At 45.7% G+C, this 25,983-nt stretch overlaps 2 protein-coding genes across 10 annotated transcripts in view; both read left to right on the forward strand.

Moving 5' to 3' along the window:
• Positions 1-11,856, forward strand: part of NKTR (natural killer cell triggering receptor) — an 81,804-nt gene extending 69,948 nt beyond the window's left edge. For 7 of the 9 annotated variants that reach the window (XM_075922887.2, XM_089776807.1, XM_089776809.1 and 4 more), the window contains 5 exons: positions 874-3,831; positions 4,106-4,201; positions 6,376-6,435; positions 7,072-7,176; positions 9,316-11,856. In XM_075922887.2, the coding sequence (XP_075779002.2) occupies positions 874-3,831; positions 4,106-4,201; positions 6,376-6,435; positions 7,072-7,176; positions 9,316-9,394 (3,298 nt within the window). In that variant the 3' untranslated portion in view covers positions 9,395-11,856. The remainder of the gene's footprint in view (positions 1-873; positions 3,832-4,105; positions 4,202-6,375; positions 6,436-7,071; positions 7,177-9,315) is intronic. The other 2 variants (XM_089776806.1, XM_089776808.1) reach the window with 1 other exon arrangement.
• A 5,378-nt stretch (positions 11,857-17,234) lies between these two features.
• On the forward strand, positions 17,235-20,179 carry LOC149525463 (uncharacterized). Its single transcript, XM_089776811.1, has one exon. The coding sequence runs from the start codon at positions 17,692-17,694 to the stop codon at positions 20,038-20,040; it is 2,349 nt and encodes a 782-aa protein (XP_089632937.1). The 5' UTR covers positions 17,235-17,691; the 3' UTR covers positions 20,041-20,179.
• Positions 20,180-25,983: the final 5,804 nt, after the last annotated feature.

Consider the following 25,983-nt stretch of genomic DNA (forward strand, 5'->3'; position numbering starts at 1 on the left):
AGCAATGTTTCTATTGGTGATATCTAAAAGGCAATATTGTAGTCATCTGTATGTACATTTTGCACTCATTACGCCATCTCTCAAGTGTCTCATAACAATGCCAACTTTGGTAAGTCAGTGTTACAGTCTCTGTTCAGATAATCTGAATACCCTTCACCTGTAAGGGAATTGCTGATGCATCACCTGCAGTGAATGTATATGTGCACAATCACACAGAGAAAAAACAGTTATTTTGTAGGTGTGTTGTGCGCATGTACATTTCATGACCCTCTCACTTTATAGATATGATGGAACAGAGAAGGAGGCTGCAACCATACTTTTTTACGCCCGCACCTCAGAGCATAAGGAGAGCAGAATACATGTGCCATCTGGCAGTACTGCTGGCAAAAATTTGACTCGTGCACTGGGTGTACAAACACCTGCAGTATAGATGGGCACAATACATTTGAAAGAATAACAATTACAGTACTGATAAGTTATGAGTATTTTGGACAGCAAGATTGGCCTACATGCTTCAAAACCACATCATTTAGAATACAGTATCTGTACGCTCTAAAACTGTAATGGTTTTAACTGATATTTGATAGCTGTTATCTCCCAGATAAGAAGTAGCTGTCTAATAACTTCATAGTAAAGCCATTTCACATTTGAAAGATCATTTTATAGTACTGTATAATAGGATTTTTAAAAAAATGTATATGTACCCCTATCACAGGAACTCTTTTATTTATTACCAAATATAACATTTCTCTATACTTAGCTTCATCCAGCTCTGTGGAGAACCAGTTGTATTGATATTCTGTATTGGATGCAGAAATCAAGCAAATTAGTTTTCATGAATTTCTATTAATACTCTGTGCTTTACTTTTTAAGGTTGAGTGACCCATGTTCAAGTAGATGGGATGAAAGAAGTTTGTCCCAGCGATCAAGATCTTGGTCACATAATGGCTATTCTGATCTCAGTACACTGAGGTATACCAGCCACCACAAAAAGCACCGAAAAGAGAAAAAGAAGACAAAACATAAAAAGAAAGCTAAAAAACAAAAGCATTTCAAGAAGCATAAACAAATTAAAAAAAAGAGAACTTCGCCCTCATCAGAGGTAGAATCCTCTCGTTCTTCTACCAGGAGGACAAAGTCATCTTGTGATCATGAAAGAAAGTCTCCTTCTTCCTCATTATCTTCTAGACGCTCATCCAGAAGAGACTGGTCTAAATCTGACAAAGATGACCAGACTTCGTCAACTCTGTCAAGCAGAGATTCTCGATCATATTACAGATCCAGAGGTAGATCAAGATCTAGATCAAGGTCTTATTCCAGAAGAAGTTCTAGATCAAGAACAGCATCTAAGTTGTCGCGTTCTCGAAGCAGATCAAGATCTAGCTCTAACTCAAGGCACCACAGGACAGTTTCAAATTCACCACGAAATACTACTGCACAATTAAATGAAAATAAGCTAAACAAGACTGAACCTGTAAAAGCCACAATACCACAGAGTGAAAAAGTTGTAGTACAACCTATTGTAGCTGAAAATATTCCGGTTATACCCTTAAGTGACAGTCCTCCACCTTCCAGGTGGAAACCTGGACAAAAGCCCTGGAAGCCATCCTATGAGCGAATTCAGGAAATGAAAGCTAAAACAACACATTTAGTGCCTACCGCAAGTAACTACAATTTAGCAAATATTAAAGAGATTAATACTTCCTCCTCCTATCGTAAGCGACAAAAGAGTTCAGATAGTGATCGAAGTGGTTATTCAAAGTCTCATAGTGAGAGAAGTTCAGATAGTTGGCGACGATCAAGGAGCAGGTCTTCTCGAAGCAGATCTTACTCTAGATCTTATACAAGATCAAGGAGTGCATCTACCTCAAGATCAAGATCTCGGTCAACTGGCAGATCTCAGTCACCAAATAGATACCGCAGTGACCAATCAGATTATAGCGGGTCTTCATCTTATTACTCTCTTAGTGATGATGATAGACATGGAAGCAAAAAAAAATCTGAATCCAGTGAGCAAAATAATTTTCAGTCATTGAAGAAAAGGCAAGAGAGTAGCTCTGAAAGAAGCATGGTTGTCAGGAAGAGTAAAGCCTACGAAGAGTCTTCTCAAGGGCGAAAAGAGAGTGAGAGTAGATCATCTTTAGACTTTTCTACAGATAGTGAGCATTCTGTTAAAATACAGCCTGTCCAGGAAAAAGAAGAACTTTCTCAACCAGAAGGAGACAACCAGAAGGAGACTAAAAACTGTTTGACTATTGACAGAAGTGAGGACAAAACCAAGTCTGAAAGGGACAATGATCATTCAAAAAAGAAAATGTTGCAGGAGAAAACTTCTGAACAGCCTAGAAGTGGTGTAAAGACAAAAAGAAAGACTTATTCAGGCAGTAAATGGGACTCAGAATCAAATTCGGAAAGAGGAGAGACTAGAAATGGTAGAGAAGATTCTAGGCCCTCATCCAGTCAAGAGGAAGGTGAGGCCACATCAGGATCTGATACAGAGCTCAGTCTTACCAAAAGCAGGGTGAAAATGAAATCAAATTCTTCAGAAGGTTTGTTGGATTCTTCTGATCATACTTGGAAGACAAACAAGCAACAGTCCTCCTCTTCTGCATCTGAAAATTCCCACTCCAGTTTGGCAAATATTAAAGGAAAGCCAAAAAACCATAAACATGGTTCCAAAAAGAACCTCAAAAAGTCACATTCCAAAAAAGCCAAAGAGAAATCAAAGGACAAAAAAGAGAAGAAGCATAAAGTTCAGAAACAAAAAGAGCTGTTTCACTGGCAGCCCCCACTGGAGTATGGGGAGGAGGAAGAGGAGGATATGAATGAAAAGCCCGTTACAAAAGATAATAAAAAACAAAAGCAACTTACCAGGGATAGTGAAGATAAAAACCAAGAAGCTCATGACAACAAGAAAGTGTGCAAAGATAAAACTGGAAATGCTAAAAAGTCGGGTGAAGATGAAAGTCTCTTGAAAAAGAGCACTGCATGCAATACATCATCAGATCATAGTCACCTTAATAAAGACAACAGTGATCACAACTATTCAGCCAGTACATTATATCCAGAAATAAATTTAGCTACTTCAAAGAAAGGTGTTAAACATATTGAAGAAAGTAAACAAAATGGATCAGAGGATGTTATGCAGACAGATGACAACATGGAGATTTGTACTCCGGATCGTAACTCCCCAGGGAAGGTTATTGTGGACATTTTGTCTCCTGTCATCCAGAGTGCTAAATCTCAGTCTTTAAATGTTAGTGTAAACAAAGATTTACCAAATGAGAGCCCTGGTCCAGACACAGCCAAACAAGGAAACAGTAATAAAGACTTGATAAATGTTAAAGAAGTAAAAAAAGTAGGAATACAAGACAGTAGCTCCATCACCATGGTTGTTACTGTGGAAAACTCTTTGAAAACTGAAATAACAGAAAATATACAAAGCAATATGATAGATAATAAATGGAAACCTTTACAGGGTGTAGGAAATCTACAGTCTGCTACTACTAGTACTGCTGCAGAAGTCACAAACAGTACTTCAGCACCTGACTCTAAACCACAAGGTTTAAGAATAGAAATAAAAAGTAAAAATAAAGTCAGGCCAGGATCTCTTTTTGATGAAGTTAGAAAGACAGCACGGTTAAATCGAAGACCAAGGAACCAAGAGACTTCAAGTGATGAACAGTCTCCTTTAAGTAGAGATGACCACAGCCAGTCCAGGAGTCTAAGTAGGTCACGAAGTAAATCTGAATCTAAATCCAGACATAGAACAAGATCACTATCCTATAGTCATTCAAGAAGTCGATCACGAAGTTCCACTTACTCATACAGGTTAGCAATTTGTTATGTAATCTATTTTATTAATCTACAGTTTTACTTAGAGTAAGCAAACAAATTTGAGATAGAAGTGCAAGTTCTGAGTTGACAGGATCTCTCAGTTTCCAACAGTAATGTGCTAATTATAAACTAGCCATTTATCTCTTCACTAACTAGTTTACAATAAAGCACTTTAACAAGTCTATCTTAAAGTGTTGTTCTGTTTCTGTCACTATTAGTTTTATTTCTGTTTTAGTATATTCTTTTTAAAGTTGTTGGTCAATTACAGATCAAGAAGCTATACAAGAAGCCGAAGCAGAGGATGGTATAGTAGAGATCGGTCAAGAAGTCGAAGTAGATCTTATCACAGTTACAAGAGTCATAGGTAAGAATACTGGATCATGGATTCTGTGACTTTAATGGATGTCCATGACGTCCTTACCTTGAACCCCACCGAAACAGCAGGGGCTGGAGTGGCTTTCAACCCTCTGTGGCTGGAGTGGCTCTTGGCCCCTACCCCCACATGGACGTGGAGCAACACAGCTGGAGTGGCTTTCAGATCGTTGCCTCCCTATATACACACGCTCTCTCTCGCTCTCCCTCTCTCTCTCCCTGCAGCCTGAAGTGTTGGAATTGGAGCAGCTCTAAGCTCCCACTCCAGGAGCTGGAAGGGAAAGGCTTTCAGCCAGTATTCCCTCTAAGGTGTGTGCCTGTACAGGTGCACACCAAGAATTTGAGGCCCGCCCAGTTCCTCAGCAGAGCTGGGCAGTGGCTGTTCAGCTGCTCCAGGAGAAGGCCATGTGGTGGGTGGCTGCCCCGCCCCAGAAGCAGCAGGGCAGCCATCATGCAGTCCTAGCCTTAGCTTCAGCCCTTTCCCAGGATGGGATTTGCGGGCTATGTGGCAAGCAGCAGCTGCTCCGGAACCCCAGCTGGGACCAGAGCTGCCCACCAACAGTTCCGGTGGCCTTGGTCAGGGCCAGAGCCACATGGCGGGAAGCAGCTGCTCCAGCACCCTCAGCTGGGGCCAGAGCTTGAACAGTGTGATAGGCAGCGGCTGCTTCAGTAGCAGGAGCTGCCACGGCTGCAGCAGGGAAGCCACCTCTGGCCGACTGTGGGTGTGCCTGCTGGATGTGACCCAGGAGCAGGACGAGGTGGCGACCGAGGAGTTTGTGCTGTGCAGCCAGCCAGCGCCCAACCCTTACTCCAGAGGCAGTTGGTTCACACGTAACTGCCCGCTCCAGATCGGGCCACGGGCTTCTGGCCTCACCCCTGGCTGTCCCCACCACAGACCCTCCCCAGACATAGCAGCTGCCAGCTTATCCTTTGCCCCGGGGCCAGGAAGATCAGGACATGGGGCTGGACTGGCAGCAAGTGGCCCAACACTCAAGGCTGGGAGATACGAGGGAGCCTGGTAGCAAAAATACATCATAAACAACAGATGTTCTAAGCTCCTTGGGGGCAGGCACCCTGCTGCTCCCTGTCTCTCCTCTGCGTCCTGTCCAGTCCTAAGTTTGATTTGAAACGTAATCCCTAAAATGTGTTGAGCTGGCCCCCAAATGTTAATGGAAACAACATTGTAAACACATGTTCCCTTCCCTGCCCGTCTCTCCTGCTAGTTCATCCCCTGTGCATTTCATAACCACGCTGTGCTGAGCCATTTGTCAGAGCCGAAGACACCCTGCTGTGCTGGTTGAGCAGGAGAATAGAGCTGCCTAAAAATTGAAGGTGCTGGGGACAAAAGGTCCTGAAATCTTTCTCCCAAGGTTTGATTGTTTGGGATTTGTGCCACCATTTATTACTGGTGTTGTGTAGCAGCACAACATAGGTCTTTAAGAAAAATGGCTTATTGTTCAAACTTTGCAAGTATGTGAGGGGGGTGATGTCTTTTTACCTTATCTGTAACTGATGGCATGACACTTTGGGTCAGCCATAATGATAAGGATGCTTGGGTGAAAGTTCTGATTTAACATCTCTTTTTATTCTTTATGACTGGGAAAGGGCTGTTTTAGTATTCTTTCTTCTGTAACTATAGATAGGTAGATAGAGTGCATTGGTGGCACACATCTGAACAATGACCTCAATATTGGTGCACATGACAAAACTCACTCTGCTCATGGATGGAAAATCTTAGAGGGAACACTGCTCTCCGCCAACCTTCACCCCGAATAGCCAGGTTTGGACTTGTCAGTCCCTCACTCACTGACAGATCATTGGCTTCTGTGAATTTGTTTATTGTCCATGACTTTGAAAAGTTCCCCTGACAAAATCTTAACCTAAGTCATAGATAAGTTTCTGTCAGACACAGACAAACTAATTAAATTAGTTTGTTTGAGGTGTTGAGTTGTAGCTATGCTAATGCATCCTGGGAGCAACCTACTCTGAAAATGTATGCTTTTTAAGAATACAGAGGTTGGTAACTGCTTAATTTTGGAGAATAATTATGTTAAATGTCATGCAGTGTGGACAAGGAATATCGAGCAAGTAACTTAGAAATTTTTTTCAAATTCAGTCCTTGGTCCATATGTAATGGTTAATATGTATTTCCTGTTTGTGTCACAGTCGAACCTATAGTAGAAGTCGATCCAGAAGCAGTTCATATGATCATCACAGTCGATCTAGGTATGGATTATGATATTACATGAACATGGGGAACAAACTAACATTTACAATGAGCTAATATATTAAGGCAGTAATATTGTTTAAAATACAGCTTGATAGTAAGCCAAATTATAGCAAACTTAACATCCTGAAAACAGAATTTTTTTAAAAGAGGAAAAGAGATTTAAAAAGGGTCATGGGCATGGTATTAAACCCTGGAGAGGATTTAATTGATTGGCGTCCTTTATTGCTGCTTTCAGCTTTTTGTCCTATTGTTTTAAATCCCCATAAATTTTTCTGTTGCAATTTATTTTTGCAAGAATGTGTTCAAACAGGCAAGTTAAGGTTTGATAATCTTGATACTTTATGCAAAATTTGTAGACAGATTTATAAAATATTCTTTATTTAAAATATATTGAATTATTTTTAAAAGTGAAAGACTTATTTGGGTAAACTGCTGCTTTGTGAAGAAACTTATACTCTTCCAGTTAAACATTTATTAAATTGACAATTAGCTTGTTTGCCAAATCCTTGAAGTAGTAATAAGGATACAGCAAGAAAAATGTTTCCTTTATTCAAGAAACATCCAAAACTCTAATTTTTATCATTCTAGAAAAGAACTTTCCAAAGTCTTCAATTATTTTTTCCCTGTTAAAGTAGGTCATATACTTATGATAGTTACTATAGCAGAAGTCGTAGTCGAAGTAGAAGTCCGAGGAGTGACAGCTACCGCAGATCTCGAAGTTATGACAGACGGTCCAGGTATGTAATTTTTCAGTGCCACAACTTCTTAAACTTAACAGTACACAATTAATGTCCATAGGTGTTTTACTGGAAATTTATAAGGAACAAGATTTCAACAGATGTAGTCTTTTTCAAGTATAAAATGTACTGTTACTAGCAAATTTGTTTTACAGTAGCTCAAGAACTAAAAATATAAAGAAGTAACAAAACACACACAATCTCTACTTCAAGAATTCTAAAGGAAGGAGGAGGGGAGCGGGATTTTGCTGTTGTGTGTAGTAACCCTTTGTGTGTATGGGTGTGTCTAGACTACAGAGTTTTGTCGACAAAAGTGGACTTTTGTCGACAAAACTATACCTGCGTCCACACTACCGCTGAGTTCTGTCGACATAACGTCGACAGAACTCAGCAGTGTTGTCGACGTATGTAAACCTCATTTTACGAGGAATAACACCTTCTGTCGACAGAGTTTCTGTCGACAGAAGGTGTTATTGAATGGAAACTGTCCTTTGCGTCCAGACTACCATGTCGACAAAAGCAGCTTGCTTTGTCGACAGAACTCAATGTAGTCTGGACGCGCTTTGTCGACAGAAGCCTGTAGTCTAGACGTACCCTATATGTGCATACGTTCATCTCCACACATGCATGTATGTATTTTTTAAAAATCTGACATTTAATTCCCATTGGCTAAATCAGAAATAATAATTGCAGGATTTAAATTTAACCATGCTTGTGCTTAAATGCCACATCTATAAAGGACTGTAAACCAAAATTCCATTGGATGGTAGATACTTTTTAGGTAGACCTCAATGTCAATACAAAAGCTTGTGAAAGGGAGATAAAAAGCTAACAGGAATGACAATTCCAGTCCTCAGATGTCTGTGGGAGGTTTGCACAAAGATCAGTGGTGGAATATGCTCTTTACCTAGTAACTTCAGATTTAGTTTTTCTTTTAACCAGCATCACTTGGTTGGAAAATATTCCAGTATTTAGCAACATCACTTTTTCTGCCCTTTTTCTCTTCTCCATTTTCCTTTCTTTTTTCATTACCCAATTTTCTTGTTTCCTCTATTTTTCTCTCCTTGTAACAGTTCCCATTTTCTAGCCTGTGGACATCACTCCCACCTCTTCCCCTTTTCCTGCACTGGTAACATAGGGGTTTTCTACCCGATGCAGTACTGCAAATCAATAAGGTGTGAATTCTAACATTCAGTAATGTGTTGCATGCTGCCTGGCCTGCATAGACCCTGTTGGTATGTGCTCAAAGTTTCCTTTTGTGCACTAAGGAACTTTTAATGTGCACCAGCTGGGTCAATGTCAGTCAGTCCACAACACTAGAATTTTCACCCTAGAGACATGTAGACAAGCCATGTTTCGTTATGCATGAATGTTGACACCCTCATGAGGTTGATGCAGGGTGGGAAGTAGACACCTCTGAATTATTGTTTCAGGCTGCCTGTAAATATCAGAAAGATAAAATTGGATCATGGTACACTTATTTGCATTTGGAAGGTTTTCTTCACAATCAAGAGAACCAAAAAATAACATCAAACAAGCTGCATCCTGTCCATTGGCCAAGGACTCAACATCTTGGGTTTATATAGGTGGGAAGTGCCTATGCTCATTTTAAAAGCTGATATTTCCAAAACCTAGTTTTATCATTTCAGGGGCCCAGTTTTGCAAACCCCAACTTGCCTTTGATACTATTCACATGACGTAAGGGTTTTGTGGGATTAGGCCCGTGGAGAAAACACAAGGTAAAACAGCTCTAAGCTCATGCAAAAGGATATAACTTGTTCAGCCTGTGCTGGCTCACTGAACTCAAACAAAACAACATTTAGTTACTGTGGGCGATATCCTGGCCACACTAAAGTTAATGGCAAAGTCCTTGTTCAGTTCACTGCAACAGGATTTCGCTTTAGGTTTGTAGCACACAATTTAGAATGTGATAAATTTGCTTTGAAATAATGAACCTTTATTAAAATGATCTCTCTTTCAGTGGATATACATTGTGTTCCTGTGGAAGTTTCCACAGAATTTTTTTTCTTCTTACCTACACTTATCTCATAAGATTTAGCTTGCCATAATTTTGAACTTAAAACAAAATGATAGAAAACTGATTTGTAAGGAGTTTTAATCTTTTTTTTTTAATTGTAGATCTTACGGCTCTGACAGTGAAAGTGATCGCAGTTATTCTAACAACCGAAGCCCCAGTGAAAGCAGCAGATATAGCTGAAAATGTCTCTTCAGCAATGTTGATTAATGTTTAGTAATTCTATGTAAATGTTGTAAAATACCTTTAGTCTATGAGTACCACAAGTTACATTTTTCACTGACTGAGGTGAAAATTTGCGTATTAGAGATGGATTCATTAGACTAACTGCATATACACAAATAGACATTTTGAGCGCAACTCAAAATGGGGGTTTTTCCTTATGCCAGTGCTATGGTAACCAACTATGAAGACTAACTTTATTTGAATCAAATTTTCCAAGCCATGGAATTATATTTCTGTAAATATGCTGGTATTCCTTTTCAGTGTGCAACAATCTGTACTGTCTCAAAGTAGCCCTATAAATATTGCAGGGCTCTTTGCCCGTTATTTTGAAATAAATGCTGATAATTGTAAAACTTTGAAGAAAAATATTTGTAAAGGCTGCCATTTGTATATTTTGTTAAAATGCTTATTTTTAAATGCTGGAGATCAACTCAATGGTGTCTTGTACATATTTAAATGTAGCAGTAGCAAGTTGATGAAAACAGACTGCCATTCTGTCTTAATGCTCATCCCATTGTACCTCGATATTACAGAGGTATGAGGAAAAGGGTGAGATATTGTGCACCATTTAGATTGTAATACTTAGGTACAATGTGCAAAGAAAAGGGGGATGAAACAGAATTGATTCTTAATATGAGACTTGTCTTAAAAACATGAATGTTCTAAGTGATTTTCTTTGTGATAATTAGCACAATGTTTTAAGACTTCAGAAAAAATTGCTTCTAGGAAGTCCTACTTCAATTCGTGCTGCTTTGCGTGCCACGTCAGTTCATCTTTGAAGCTGAACATTATAAATCTTTGAATAACATTATCGGTCCATGAAAATAGACATGAAAAGTAGTTTTGTCAGAATAAATCATAATGGCCCTTTTCAAAATGTTCGTAAGTGAAACCTTATTATCTAGGTTAGAATGTACGCTTCTGCCATAGAAAAATATTGTGCAGTTTATTAATCTGTTATATGGCTTTGCTATACAAAAGTGATATGCTTAATACAAAATATCTACTGTACTTTACTTTGGAAATTTAATACCAAAAGTGAGTCCAGATTATGGATAAATGGTTTGCAAAATTGGAGGAATGTTGAATAACTTCTTGCAAAACTATGGTTCAACTGATTTAAATGTACTTGTAAATACATTTTCCATTGTTTAAGGATTTGTATACTGGGAAATGATTTTTTTATTTAAACAGCAGTAATTCCTAAAATCTGCATTTATAATGGAAAAGCTGACTAATATAGCTTTATCAGTGCTAATGAGTACTGCAATGTAAAATAATAGCTTGCTTTACTAATGTTCTGTACTATTTTGAGATTGTTTACTTTTCTCAAATGTTTTGCAATAGTGAGAATTATTTTTTATCTCATCAAGAGCTTTGAAATGTGAAAGTTGTCAGGTTTTTTTGTTAATTCAGTAATTTTTGATAGTATTAAATTACTAAGATTAGCCTTTAGGTTCTCACCTGAAACATGCAGAAGAAATTCAAATAGACGGTTAAAAATGTCACACTCCACTTACTCTATGTGCATAGATAACAGGGTGTGTTTAGTTTGCAAGATCCTTGGATAACTAGAACTGAGCTAATTGATGTATGAATATCCAGCTTTCAAACACAGATTCAAATTGGGCTCTTAATTCCAAAAGTTAGGATCACACCCTTCTGACACTTTGGGTAGCTTAAAAAAACACCCACAATCTTTTAAATCCATACATTGTAAGTTTTTGAAATATATTCAACTGAAGCTATAAAAAGTTGTGTTCTAGCAGGTCATGCGTGTTAACAGAACTTTTTCTAATAAAGTTGCAACCTGCTAATCAGAATCATGAATGAATATGTCATGGCTAACTCAAAACAGCAACATTATTTGATGCAGATCCATAATTTTAAACGGATTATTTCATATTAAATTTTCACTATTTTGAGTTCTACACATGACATAAGGCATCCAGAATCTTAAACACTGCCATATTACATACGATAGAAAACAAAAAATTCACCCAGTCTATAACTTTGTCATGTTTCAGGCGAGAGTTGACTTTTTAAAGCTAGAAAAATGGGGTGCAATAGAAATACTGTCAACTAGTAATTATACCAATCCAAAGCATACTGTTAGAATGTTCTATTTTTATGGTTCACATCAGCAATTATTAGCTTTATAAAGGGAGTCACTCTGTATTTTAGGAGTTTTATTTTAAATACTGTATTACATTTAATTGTCCTAATAGAACATGCACTACTGAGCATTTTTATAATCTGTTTACTTACAGCAAATTTGTTATTCAGAAGTAGGTGGTGGTTAAAAATATCAGTGAAATTTTTGTACATATCTACAAACTCTGATTTCTTTACTTTTGAAAAAAATCCCTTATTCCTTATGAGGGGAACTTAATGAAATTAAAAATATACTTCAAGTTCTATATCCGTGTCTCTGTTTTTTCTCTCTGAAAGACAACAAGTTGTCTTTTATCTTCCTGACCTATACAAGACAGGAGTCCTACATCCGTGTAGTGAGTTTACATAATTGCAGCACGAGGAACAAATATTTTCAAGAGTTTTGAGGAAGGGTGATGAGGAAGTCATCAGACACCAGATCAAGATATGCATATTCTTTGTGAAAGGATACACTTGACAGATCTTTGCTGAGATTGTCTCTCTTTAACTGCTGAGCTAAATATTTTTTCCCAAGTATACATTGCCACATCATTTGTGTAACACTGGAAACATGGTATTAGTTTGTCAGCAGATATAATGGCTTACCAGACTAAGCCATTAGTCTTTTAGAACTTCTGTTCCAGAAAAACTGGACTTCATTTGAAATATTGGCTTTGTCTTAATGGAAAGGCTAATTGCCACTGTACATGGTAAAAATGGATTTCCTGAAGGGAGGGACAGATAATAGCACACATCTCTGCTGTTAGATCTAGTTTCTGGCACGAGCTGGTTGACCTGTATTTTCTATATTGTGGGCTAAAGCATGAACTCTATCTTCTTTTAGTGTAAACTGCAAGCAAAAGTCAGTAGAATTCATAGATCTCAATGCCAAAATGGATCACTATGGTCATTTAATTTTACCCGCTAGATAACACAGGCCATAGAACTTCCCTAAAATAATTCTTAGAGCATCCCTTTTAGAAAAACATCCAATCTTCCTTTGAAAATGTAGTGATTGAAAATCCATTACAATCCTAGGTAAATTGTTCCATTGATTAATTATTCTCACTGCTAAAAATTTACATCTTATTTTTCAGACTGGAAACACCTTACTGTTACACCAGAATTGAAACCTACATATTTATTTCTCTTTAACCACTTTTTGTAAAAATTAAAATTGTACCTTGAAATTGTACCAGGCAGTCAGTGCTATGTGGACAGAAAGAGTAGGTTTTACAGTTAAAAATAATATAGTTGTCATCCAGGGATGCATTGTTAGTTTTGGACATCATTCCATAAAATTGAAATCTAAAATCCCATAATAGTCTTACAGAGTGCCTAGGTTTCAAATATAGAACTCCTTTTTAAGGAGACCTACATTTGATTAAGTTGGTTATATCTTCATATTTCTGGCTGTTTTTTTACTAAATTATCAACTCCACGGCATTCAGAGTACTTTAGCAATGTAGTGCTGGAGAGGACACAGTCTTCAGGAATCTACGATTACTGGTAAGCAATAATATGTCTAAGGGAAGACAAATAATAACTTTGGTGGAATCCATCACAGGAATAACTAGCTTTCATGCTATCAACAGTTTTAAGAGCAGCAACATAAAATGCAGCTTTTTTTTTTTCTTTTTAAGATAGATCTGCACATGCAGAGGTCTACAGTCCCTCCGGTATTGCCTTTACATGAGGGCTATTTGTGACTTTCTCCAGGGTGGTAAGAAGCATTCTAAAATGCTCTCGCTGAAGATCACCAACTATCTGACAGTGTACCGTATTTTCCGGCGTATAAGACGACTTTTTATGCTAAAAAACATCCCCAAAAAATCGGGGGTCGTCTTATACGCCGGGTATACAGGCAGTCCCCGACTTCCAAGTACTAACGGGGCTTTTCTCGCCCCGGAGGACACGGACTGCGGGACCTCACGGTCCCGCCACCCGTGTACTCCGGGGCGAGAAAAGCTGCTCCGCGTCTCCCTGGTCTGCAGACCAAAGCCACGGAGGGGCTCCGGCAGCGGGGCAGCCCAGGCGCTCCTGGGCTGCTCCGCTGCCGGCTCCCCCGAGGCTTTGCAAAGCCTCGGGGGAAGCCGGCAGAGGGGCAGCCTAGGAGCACCTGGGATGCCCCGCTGCCAGCGTCCTCAGAGGCTTTGCTCCCGGTGTCCCTGGTCTGCTGGAGACGGTCCCCAGCAGACCAGAGGCACCGGGAGCAAAGCCGAAGCGGCTGCGCGGTGCCGTGCTTCTGAGGCTTTGCTCTGGCAAAGCCTCAGAGGCGCGGGACCCCGCCACGGCTGCGGCTTTGCTCCCGGTGCCCCTGGTCTGCTGGGGACCGTCTCCAGCAGACCAGGGACACCGGGAGCAAAGCCAGGGAGGCGGAGGGGCGCTGGGGCGCTGCCGGTTGGCCTCTTAAGGGGGGGGTAGTCTTATAAGGCAAGTATAAGATGAAAACCTATTTTTTAACTAGAAAATTAGGGGGTCGTCTTATATGCCCAGTCGCCTTATACGCCGGAAAATACGGTATTAAATTTCTGTTGATGGCCTTATGCAGTTCATCATGATCAGGCTTACTGTTTGGAGCAGAACGCATCATTTAGACGACCTTGAGTTACAGGGTGCTGGAACCCATCTGGGGTAATTTCCAGCCTGAATGCTGCCTGGGATTTAAATCACAGGAAGATGAAGCTCCTCCAGTCATAAACCAATATAAATAACTTTTTGCATTAATAAGGTGGTGGAATATGCTTATATACCTGCGCTTAGGATTGTTTTAGCTATTTATAGGAGATTAAATCACTTATTAAAATGTTGTAAACTGTTAATTAAAGGGACCAATTTCTGCATCTAATTACACCCATTCAGCCTCACGGCAATGCAATTGCATAGGTATAACCCGCTAGAATGTGCACTAGTGTTTTATAAAACTAAAACACATACTGGTGTGTGGGTAGTTGTGTATACTTACTACTTTGCAGTCTGTTCCACTTAAAGCTCTTAAAAGTGATATACAAATGACTTAAAAAATGGAACTTAAAATTTAGAGTGTGATAGTACACATATTGGATCCCCATTAAGCTAAGTACTGTGTAAAAATGCAGAAAATGAAAGTTCTTGCCCCTAACTGCCTATAATCTGAAATACAAGATGTAGCAGATGACTGCAGCGAGCAAGCACATAGAGAAGACATTAATAGCCGTTTTTGTATTATCCCCATGACGTGGAAAATTCTAGCTAGGATTTAAGATGTGATTTGGTTTTATTGTTTTTTAATTTGCCCTTTAAGGGTATTAGGGATGGCAGCTCCGGTCTTTGCTGGAAGACTTGTTGGGGATGTTGGAGAATGTAGACTGTTAGCACTTGCACCTTATACTAGTGAGAAGGGTGATTCTTTAACAAAGGCATGTTGGTATGTTCTAGGAATGTCCCTGTGGGTGCTCCAATTTTAGGTGAATATGTGCCCTTGCACTTGTCATTGGAGATTTTTAGCAGCTCTGTCTGCCTCGCACCACATCTGGCAGTTACATAATGCTGTGCAACCAATGCCCTTGGCTTCAGATGGATCTTCTCCCACCATACCGTTAAACGTTTTCTCAAGGGTCTTGGCAACCACTACCCTGAAATACAAGCGCCACACACACACTCTATCATTAAACATCAGTTTGGTGCTGTAATATCAAACAGACCGCTTTTGAACCACCGACGATGTGCTGACATCACCTCTTCGTGAAGGTGGCCTTCCTCGTCTCCCACATCTGCCTGAGTGGGAGAACTGGGGGCCCTAATGGCACATCCCCCATATACAATATTTTTCAAAAATAAAGTTCCCCGTGACACACCAAGTTCCTGCCTCAAATAGTTTCATTGTTCCATGTGAATCAACCCATCCGTCTCCCATCGTTCTTCCCAAAACCTCATGGGCAAATGCTTTGGCTACATCTACACTACAAGCCTCTTTCGAAAGACAGTATCTAGACTACAAGCAGATTTTTCAAAAAAGTGAGCTGCTTTTTCAAAAGAGTGTCTAGACACACTCTTTCAAAAAAGCAGTTTGCATTCAATAGCACCTTTTTTTCGAAAGAGTACTTTCAAAAAAGCATTATTCCTTGTAAAATTAGGTTTACTGTGATCGAAAAAACTGCCATGTTCTTTCAATTTACTTTCAAAAGAATGCAGCTGCAGTCTAGATGCAGGTGAAGTTTTTTCGAAAAAGCTATTTTTTTAAAAAAAACAAACCCTGTAGTCTAGACACACCCTTAGTGCTAAACTTGTTCTCCTCTTGCAATAGCAATGAGAATGTGTCTAAGCTTGTGTACTTCAGATACAATCTCTGCCAGCATAATATTAGTCCCCTGCTTGGACTTTATGGTCGTTCCAAGGGATCAACCAAGAATGCGGGCCCATTGTTCTAGGCCCTATACAGTCCAGCTGCGTCTAGACTGGCAAATTTGCATTTGCTTTTGTGGAAAAACTTGCCAGCTGTCTACACTGGCCGCTTGAATTTCCGCAAAAACACTCACGATCTCATGTAAGATTGTCAGTGTTCTTGCGGAAGCCGTTCAGGCAAAAGCCCTCTTGCGCAAATGCTTTTGTGCAAGAGGGCCAGTGTAAACAACGCAGTATTGTTTTGCGCAAAAAAGCCCCGATGGCAAAAATGGCGATCGGGTCTTTCTTGCACAAAACCGCGTCTAGATTGGCACGGACTCTTTTCCACAAAAAGTGCTTTTGCACAAAAGCGTCCGTGCCAATCTAGACGTTCTTTTCTGCAAATGCTTTTAACAGAAAAACTTTTCCATTAAAAGCATTTGCGGAAAATCATGCCAGTCTAGACAAAGCCACATAGAATGAGACAGCAGCAGAGAACTCAGTGAATTTAGTGAACTGCTGTTAAGCCATTGTAGGTCCTATATAATCACTATGGCTACATCTACACAGGCATGATCTTGCACAAAAACTCTTTTGCGGAAGAGTTCTTGTGCAAAAACTCTTCCAGAAGAGAGCGTGTACACTGACATGTGCTTTTGCGCAAGAGCATCCGTGCCAGTGTAGACACTCTCTTGCGCAAGAAAGCTCTGATAGCCATTTTAACCATAGGGCTTTCTTGCGCAAGAAATTCATGTTGCCTGTCTACACTGGCCTCTTGCGCAAGAGGGCTTACTCCTGAGCGGGAGCATCAGAGTTCTTGCAGAAGAAGCCCTGATTTCATACATTAGAAATGTCAGTGTTCTTGCACAAGAACTTGCGGCCAGTGTAGACACAGCCTATTTGTTTTCCTATGGTTAAATAGTGGATTTATTTTAATTTATTTACAATTAATAAGATATTCCCTGAACAACTTATAACATACTAAGATCAGGTTTGGGGCTTGTGTCCCTAAAGATTTGTTTTCTAAATCAGGCTCCCATTCAGGAATGTATTTACCTTGCTTTTCTTCTCACCTCTGACAGGACTACTTTCCATTCATATTGAAAGTGGAAGAACACCAAAAAAAGTAGTGTTTTGGGTGAAAAGTCATAGTACAAGGCAGCAATGGTAAGATCTGTTCCAAAAGGAATGTGGTTCTGGGGGAAAAGTACATTCTCCTTCGAGTGGTCCCCGTGGGTGCTCCACTCTGGGTGCTGGTGCGTCCTCGCGCCGGCGACCGGAGACTTTTCTAGCTGTTCTTCTTCGAGTGGCCCCGTGGGTGCTCCACTCTAGGTGTCGGGTCCCGTCCCGGCGCCGCAGCTCGGAGACTTTTCATAGCCGTGCTCCCGCCGGCTCGCGCATGCGTGATTCACCAGGATAGCGTTCGCGCCTTTGATCAGCCGCGCGCGAGCCGGCAACTGTCAGTTCCTCTCAACCGCCTCAGGTCGCGGTCGGAGCTCCCTGATCTCTTATCTACTCATGTTTAGATAGTTGTCTACCTGTAAATAGTTAGAGTTCTTAGGGTTAGCTGTGTTCCTGTTTGCTTTACCTGTTCCCTTGTTTAAAAAAAAAAAAAAAAAAAAGAGAAAGTAGTTCTTAAAACTGTTTTTACTCTGAAGCGCTGCGGCTAAGCGCAGCTGTGAAATTGACTAACTGCAGCGCGTTAAACCAGCTTCAATCTTTCCATAACTTGACTCAAAATGCCAGGATCAACTGGGTTCAAGAAATGTTCGACCTGCCGAGAAGCCATGCCAACGGCTGACGGCCATGATAGTTGTATTAGGTGCCTGGGAGACACTCATGTCCCCGACAAGTGCACCCATTGCCGCAAACTGACTTCGAGAGCCCGGAGGGAGCGGGAGATGAAACTCCGTATGTTCATGTTCGGCAAGGCGTTGCAGCCTGATCCTACCCCTCCAGCAGCCACAAAAATCTCCCAGCACAAGCGGAGAGTGGCTTCTCCGGGACCGACTGACTCCCAAGCGGCAAAGCCGCCCCGGGCGCGATCCCTCCCTGTGGTAGCTTCAACCCCGGCAGCGGCATCTAAATTGACCCCCGGGGGGTCCACACGACTCCCGGGGAACGGCACAAAGGAGCCCTCATCGTCTAGAGTCAGAGCGGTTTCAGCACCAACACCGGGAGCGGAGCCGCAATTGAAGAGCAAGCCGGCAGCGGCTTCAGTTTCCCGCGCCTTGAAACTGACAAGCGCGCCGGCACCGCAACTGACCAGCGTCCCGGCACCGGCTTCAGCGGCTTCAACGGCGCCCGGGGGATCGGCGCCTGTCTCCCCTGTCCCGGCGGTGACGTCGGCACCGTCTTCCCCAGCACCGAGACCTGAGGCAGAACATGCTAATGTCTCAGGCTCGGCACCTATGTCAACTCCGGCACCGGGCGTCCTGCTGGCACCGGCGTTAGATCAGCAGCAGCTGGCCTCTCCGGCACCGTCCCGACCTCAATCAGTGACTGGTTCCCCTATACCTCGGGGTAGAGATCAGACTCCAACACATAGGAAATCATTATCAAAGACCCATCACAGACACAGGTCTTTTTCCCCACCTGCTTCACCAAGAGGGCGGAGTCGCTATCACGACTATTTTTCCCCCACTCGGATGATGTACAGTCGGCATGGTTATAGGGATGCGGTGTATTTGGATGCACATCGATCCCATTCACGATCCCGATCGCCCTCCCGTCTCTCGAGATACGGATCGGGGAGGCGCTCCCCCTGCCGCGTTTATTATATCCAGCATGATAGCGCACGTTCTTCTCGATACCCCTCTCCGTCACGCTCTGAACGTTGCTGTGACCGATATCATAGATCGTATGACGAACGCCTCTACCGTCATCGTTCACCTTTATCGCATAGAGGGTCTTCTCACATCTGCCAATCACCGTTAACGGACTACTCACACCACAAATCACAATCACTACACTCACCTTCTCCAGCCAAAAGCTCAACAATTCAATTAGACCAATCCGAACCAGAGGAGGGTCAACTATCAGAAACGGAGGACCCTAAACCGGAAACTTCCCCGGCGGACTGCCCATCGTCTTCCCCGGATGAAGCAATTTGCCCAGCTGAAATCTCCCCACCGGACGATCTGAAACATTTCCAGGACCTCTTCAAGCGAGTGGCAGACACACAAGACATCCAATTAGCAGATGTGCCTGTTAAGAGACATCGCCTTCTCAAGAATATACGCCCTCAACAACGTGCGAAAGTAGCGCTACCAATCGATGAGGCGATTATGGAAGTAGCGGACGACATATGGCAAACCCCAACATCAATTGCACCTACAAGTAAAAAGGCTGATAGAAAATATTTTGTTCCAGCGAAGGGGTTGGACTTTTTATTTAATCACCCCCAACCCAATTCACTAGTAGTGGACGCAGCGCAACGTAGGAGTAAGGCGCCACAGTACAGAAATCCCCTTTCAGACAAGGACAATAAAAAATTGGATATATTTGGGAGGAAAGTGTACTCGTCAGCTACACTCTTACTTCGCATTGCGAATTACTCAGCCCACCTATCAAACCATAATTTTGATAATTACTCCAAACTAGCGGATTTATTGCACCATCTCCCAGACACCAAGAAGCCACTCCTGAAAGCGATAGTGCAGGAAGGGTACACATCGTGTAGCGCTGCGCTCCAGATCGCTATGGATGTGGCTGACACAGCAGCTCGGGCCGCTGCCACTGGTATAGCCATGAGGAGATCATCTTGGCTTTTGTCCGCAGGGGCACCGAAGGAGTGGCAGAGCAAGGTTGAGGATTTGCCCTTTGACAAACTTAAACTTTTTGCGGCAAACACCGATGAGGTCCTCCATTCGGGAAAGGACTCACGCACCACTTTACGTACACTGGGGATGTATACACCTTCCTTCAAACGGAGGCGTTATTTCCCATACCAACGGAGGTATGACTTCAATTTCCCTAGACAACAATCACGGCCCTTCGACAACCAGCGTCCTAGACAGCGCCCCCAGCGCAAGCGTCCACAACAGAACCGTTCGGGCAATCAACAGTCTACCAAGCAACAGATTTGACTTGCTTGTCGAGGATACAAACCAATCTTCCATAGTCAATGCGGAATCGCACCATCTTTTTCACCATCGTTTACGCTCTTTTTACCACCATTGGTCTACGATCACCACAGACAGATGGGTGCTAGAGGTAGTTCAATCCGGCCTCTCCATCCCTTTTCTCTCTATTCCCCCTACCACTCCCCCCTCCCCGTCCCTCTTCAGGGACCCCTCTCACGAGAATCTATTGGAGCAAGAAGTTCAACGTTTGCTCAACATCGGGGCGATAGAGAGAGTTCCCAAGCAGTTTTGGGGGAAAGGCTTTTACTCCCGTTATTTCCTCACACCAAAGAAGTCGGGAGGATGGAGGCCCATCCTGGACCTTCGAAGACTAAACCGGCACCTTCGAAAGCAGCGCTTCAAGATGGTAGCATTATCGACCATTCTGCCGTCGTTGAACGAAAAAGATTGGTTTGCAGTCCTCGACTTGCAAGACGCTTATTTCCACGTAGAGATTCACGTGGCACACAGACGCTTCCTTCGGTTCCAACTGGGGAGCGAACATTACCAGTACAAGGTTCTTCCATTCGGCCTGGCATGTGCCCCCAGGGTCTTCACCAAGATGCTAGCAGTGGTCGCGGCCCACCTACGCAGGTTAGGGGTGACGATATTTCCCTACTTGGACGATTGCCTTCTAAAAGGCACGACCTACACGGAAACGTGTCATATGGTTCGGACAGTGTCCGACGAGTTTGCTACCCTGGGTCTTCTCATAAATCTGAAGAAGTCAACACTAGTTCCATCCCAAAATCTCATGTTCATAGGTGCACGCCTCGATTCAACCACGGCTCGCGCGTATTTACCGATGGAACGTTTTACAATCATCAAGGAATTGGTGCACACGGTGGTCCACGCTCCAACGATTCCCACACGTGTCTGTTTGCAACTGTTGGGGCATATGGCGGCTGCCACCATCGTCGTGCCCAACGCAAGGTTACATTTTCGTTGCCTCCAACACTGGTTAGCCACGGTCTACATCCCGTTGAAACACGGTATCCACAGACCTCTAGTGGTGCCGCAGTATGTCCGGGAATCCCTCCAGTGGTGGGTCAACCCGACCAATCTCCTCATGGGCGTTCCATTTCATCGTCCCCAACCTACTGTACAAATAACGACAGATGCCTCCCTCATAGGCTGGGGAGCCCACATGGGCAATCTCACGGTCCAGGGACGATGGTCGACAAGAGAAATGCTTTTGCACATCAATGTGCTAGAATTGAGAGCGGTGCGACACGCGTGCAGGCATTTTCAGTCACGCATTCGAAATACAACCACAAGGATTTTAACAGACAACATGGCGACTATGTTTTATATAAACAAGCAAGGAGGGGCGCGATCCCGTTCTCTTTGCACGGAGAGCATCCGTTTATGGAATTGGTGTATTACCAACAACACTGTTCTAACAGCTTCCTACCTGCCGGGTACCGACAATGTAGTAGCGGATTCTCTCAGCAGGCGCTTTCCACACGACCACGAGTGGGAGATTCGCTCGGACATACTGAATCGCATCTTCGGTCGGTGGGGATTTCCAGCGATAGACCTGTTTGCGACAGAACTCAATTCGAAATGTCCCAATTATTGTTCAAGAGCCGGAATAGGACGTCATTCGCTGGGGGACGCCTTCCTGCTCCATTGGGGGACGTCGTTACTGTATGCTTTCCCACCAGTAGTGTTAATTCCCAGAGTTCTCGAAAAGATCAACGTAGACAAAGCTCGGTGTAACGCGGGCGCCCGTCCTGCTCCCCGCCGTGTATCTGTTTGCCCCCTTTTCGACGTTCCCCTCACCACTTGTGCTCCTCCGTTCCCCTCCTCCTCGTGTTGTGTGCCGCTCCTCCAGTGCCCCGTGCCTCCTTCCTCCTGTGTTCTCCTCTCCTCTCCTCCTCCGCTCTTTCTCCCGCCTCCGCTCTCTCCCCCTTGTCCGCTCCTTCCTCCTTCACTCGTTCTCCGACTCCCTCCTCTCCTCCTCGCTCCTCCGGGTTCTCTCCCCCTTCCTTCTGCCCCTTTCCCCTTTTGAATCCCCCGCCGGCGTCCGGCCCGGGTGACGCAACGCGCCGCGTCACCAGGCTCCGCCCCTGCCGTGCGTGCGCGCGCCCGGCGACGTCAGCCGTCACGTCGCCGGGGCTCCGCCCCCGCCCTACGCTGCTGTCCGGGCGTAGCCCCGCCTCCGCCGCGCCGCCCGTTATCCGGGCCGCGGCCAGGGAACAGGCTCCGCAGTGCCGCCGCGCTCCCTGGGTGGCGCCCAGGAGGGACAGCGCGACTGCGGGCTGAGTGCGGGGCGGGCCGCCGGACGGGGTGTGGGGGAGGCGCGCCCCGTCACACACCTCCCCCTCCAGGTTTGCCTGCTCCTCCCCTCGTGTCTCTGGGGTCTCCTCGGGTATCCTGGAGAAAAAGTCTGCGTTCCCGTGGTCTTTCCCTGCCCGGTGGCTCACTTTGAACCGGTAGGGCTGCAGCGCCAGGTACCACCTCTGGATGCGGGGATTGGCGTCTTTCATAGCCTGGAGCCACCGGAGGGGTGCGTGGTCGGTCACCACCGTGAATGTACTGCCTAGGAGATAGTACCGTAACATGTCAACAGCCCACTTAACCGCCAAAGCCTCTTTTTCTATCGTTGAATACTGCTGCTCCCGCGGGAGTAGCTTGCGGCTAACATATACTATAGGATGTTCTTCCTCTCCTTCCCCCTGGGATAATACCGCACCGAGCCCGCGCTCGGAGGCGTCCGTCTGCAAAATGAATGGGCGGGAAAAGTCAGGCTGCGCCAGTACGGGGGCTTGAGTTAGCCTCTGCTTTAGAGTCTCAAAGGCCTGGGCGCACCCGGGGTCCCATCGCACCCTCTTAGGGGCCGCGTTCCTGGTTAGGTCCGTCAATGGGGCCGCCACGGACGCGAAGTCGGGCACAAAACGTCTGTAATAACTGGCGAGCCCCAAAAACTGCCGGACCTGGCGCTTCGTGCTCGGGGGGGGATAATTTCGCAATGCCTCCATCTTCCCGATTTGGGGCCGTATCTGTCCTCCCCCCACCGTGTACCCCAAGTACGACACCTCCCGCTGGCCAAACTGACACTTCGCGGGGTTAGCGGTGAGCCCGGCTTCCTGAAGGGAGGATAACACCGCCTCTATTTGCCGCAGGTGCTCGGTCCAAGTTGCGCTGAAGATGACTATATCGTCGATATAGGCCGCTGCGTATGCCCCGTGAGGCCGGAGCACTTGGTCCATTAGCCTCTGGAACGTGGCAGCGGCGCCATGGAGGCCGAAGGGCATTCGTTTGAATTGGTACAGGCCGAACGGCGTGGAGAATGCGGTTTTCTCGCGGGCCTCCTCCGTCAGTGGGATTTGCCAGTACCCTTTCGATAGGTCGATCGTGGACAAGTATCGGGCATTCCCCAGCCGCTCCAACAACTCATCTATCCTCGGCATTGGGTAGGCATCGAACACAGACACCGCGTTGACCTTCCTGAAATCAATGCAGAATCGGGTGGTGCCATCCTTCTTAGGGACCAGTACGATGGGACTTCTCCACGCGCTGCGGGATTCTTCGATCACCTCCCACCGCAGCATCTTGTCCACTTCGTCACGTACCGTCCCCCACAGTTTCCTGGGCAGTGGCCTGACCGGTTCCCTCACGGGGCGACCGGGTGTGGTCACGATGGGGTGCTGGACCAGGTTGGTCCGTCCTGGCGTCTCTGTCAGGACCTGAGAGAACCTCCCCAAGGTTTCTTGTAGTCCCCTGCTCTGCCCTGGTGTGAGGCCTAGGCCCAGGTGGGGCCGTGCGGCCACCTCGCCTTCCCTCGGTCCTGAGCCCCACCCCGCCAGGGCCTCCCGGGCCCGCCATGCTTTAAGCAGGTTGACGTGATAAATGTTGGTTGTCTTTCGTTTCCCGGGCATCCTAATCTCATAGTTCACGTCCCCGACTCTCCTGATCACCTCGAAGGGGCCCTGCCAACTAGCTAACAGTTTTGAGGATTGTTCGGGCAACAGGAGGAGAACCCTATCCCCGGGCTGAAAGGTGCGCAACCGGGCATTCTGGTTATAGTAGCGGGCCTGCTTCCCCTGCGCCTCCTCCAGGTTGCGTTTGGCGAACTCGCCTACCCTACGTAGCCTTTCCCTGAGCCTCAGGACGTACTGTACTGTCCCTTGTACTCGGGTCTCCTGCGCCTCCCAGGCCTCTCTCACTATATCCAGGATCCCCCTGGGCTGCCTACCATACAGGAGCTCGAACGGGGAGAACCCTGTGGAGGCTTGGGGTACTTCCCTTATTGCGAACAGGAGTGCCGGCAGGGCTCGGTCCCACTCTTTAGGTTCCTCTTCCACGAATTTCCGGAGCATTCCCTTGAGTGTCCGATTGAACCGCTCCACGAGCCCGTCGGTTTGCGGGTGGTAGACCGATGTCCTCAAGGTCTTTACCCTCAGCAGGCGGCACAGTTCCCTCATGAGCGCCGAGGTAAAGTTCGTCCCTTGGTCGGTGAGGATTTCTCCTGGTATGCCTACTCGTGAGAAGATCTTAATCAGTTCGTTCGCGAGCGTGGGGGCGGTAGCGTTCCGAAGGGGGACGGCCTCGGGGTAGCGGGTTGCGTAGTCCACTACCACGAGGATATACTGGTACCGGTTCTTCGTCCGCTCCAAGGGTCCTACCAGGTCCATGGCGATCCTCTGGAATGGGACATCTATCACCGGCATTGCCACGAGCGGGGCCTTGGTTACCCTCCCTGGTCCCATTCTCTGGCATTCCGGGCAAGATTCGCAAAAGTCTTTAGCCGCCCGGTATATGCCAGGCCAATAGAACCGCTGCAGTAGGCGCTGCACCGTCTTCTCATACCCTAGGTGTCCGCCCCAGGGGTTGCTGTGGGCCAGGTCCAACAGCCGCCTGTGATGTAGCTTTGGTACGACCAGCTGCGTGATCACCTCCCCGTCTTCTCGTCCCTCCGTGATCCTGTATAGGCGGTTGTCTTGGATCTCGAAGCGTGGGTAGCCCCTTTCTCCCTCTGCCCCGGTGGTTGCGTTCTCCCATGCTTGCTGCAGGAGGGGGTCCTCCCTCTGTTCCCGGACGAAGTCGGGGGACCACTCACCCTCTATGTCGGTCGGGTCCTCCCCGGCCCTAGTTCCCGGCTCCCTCGTTGGGGCCTCTGTATCCTCCCCGGCCAAGGCGGCTTGATCTCCCTGCCACTCCCGGAGGGCCTGCCCGAACCCGCTCCAGTCTCTTCCAAGGAGCACGGGATATATTAGTCCCGGTACAAGGGCGACGTAGGCCCTCCCTTCCGAGCCCCCATCCTTCAAGCGCACCCAGACAGTGGGGTATGGCTCGACGCGTCCGTGTATGCATTGGACGAACACGGGGGGCCCCCGGGGCTCCCTGGGGGAGACTAGGTCGGCCCGGACCAGGGTCTGGCCGCAACCTGAGTCCACGAGGGCGGTGACTACCTGGCCCTCTACCTCCACCTGACGTAATATCCTTCCCGCGGGTTGGGGCCCCGACCTGCTCTGCCCTGTCATTACCTGCGTGAAGGAGCAGTCCATCAGCGGGCAGTCCCGCTTGAAGTGTCCCTCTTGGCCGCACTGGTAGCACGCTCCCCCGGGACCCCGTGCCGGGGGTGGGTTGATCTTCCGCTCTTCCTGGGCAGCTGGGCGGGGAATTGGCTCCTCCCTCACAGGGCGGCTCCACACCGGCGCTAGGCGTCTGCCACCGCGGCCGGGGCTGGGGGGGGCACCCGGTCCCCTTGTCTCCCCTTGCCGGGGCGGGGGTCTGGTCTCCCTTGCTGCCCCGCTGGAGTGTTCCCCTCGGGACCCGGGTCCTTCCCGGCCCCCCTCGGCCGACATATAGTCCTCCATTAGGGTTACCGCGTCGGCCAGAGACGTAGGGTGGTGCCGTCTCACCCACCGCTGCCCCTCGCCCGGAAGGATGTGTATAAAC

The sequence above is a fragment of the Pelodiscus sinensis genome, chromosome 2 (assembly GCF_052426305.1).
Source record: "Pelodiscus sinensis isolate ZL-2025 chromosome 2, ASM5242630v1, whole genome shotgun sequence".
NCBI classification, from domain to species: domain Eukaryota; kingdom Metazoa; phylum Chordata; order Testudines; family Trionychidae; genus Pelodiscus; species Pelodiscus sinensis.

Bases quoted from the DNA above. Each gene is read 5' to 3' on its own strand.
- LOC149525463 (XM_089776811.1), top strand. From the start codon at position 17,692: ATGCCAGGATCAACTGGGTTCAAGAAATGTTCGACCTGCCGAGAAGCC.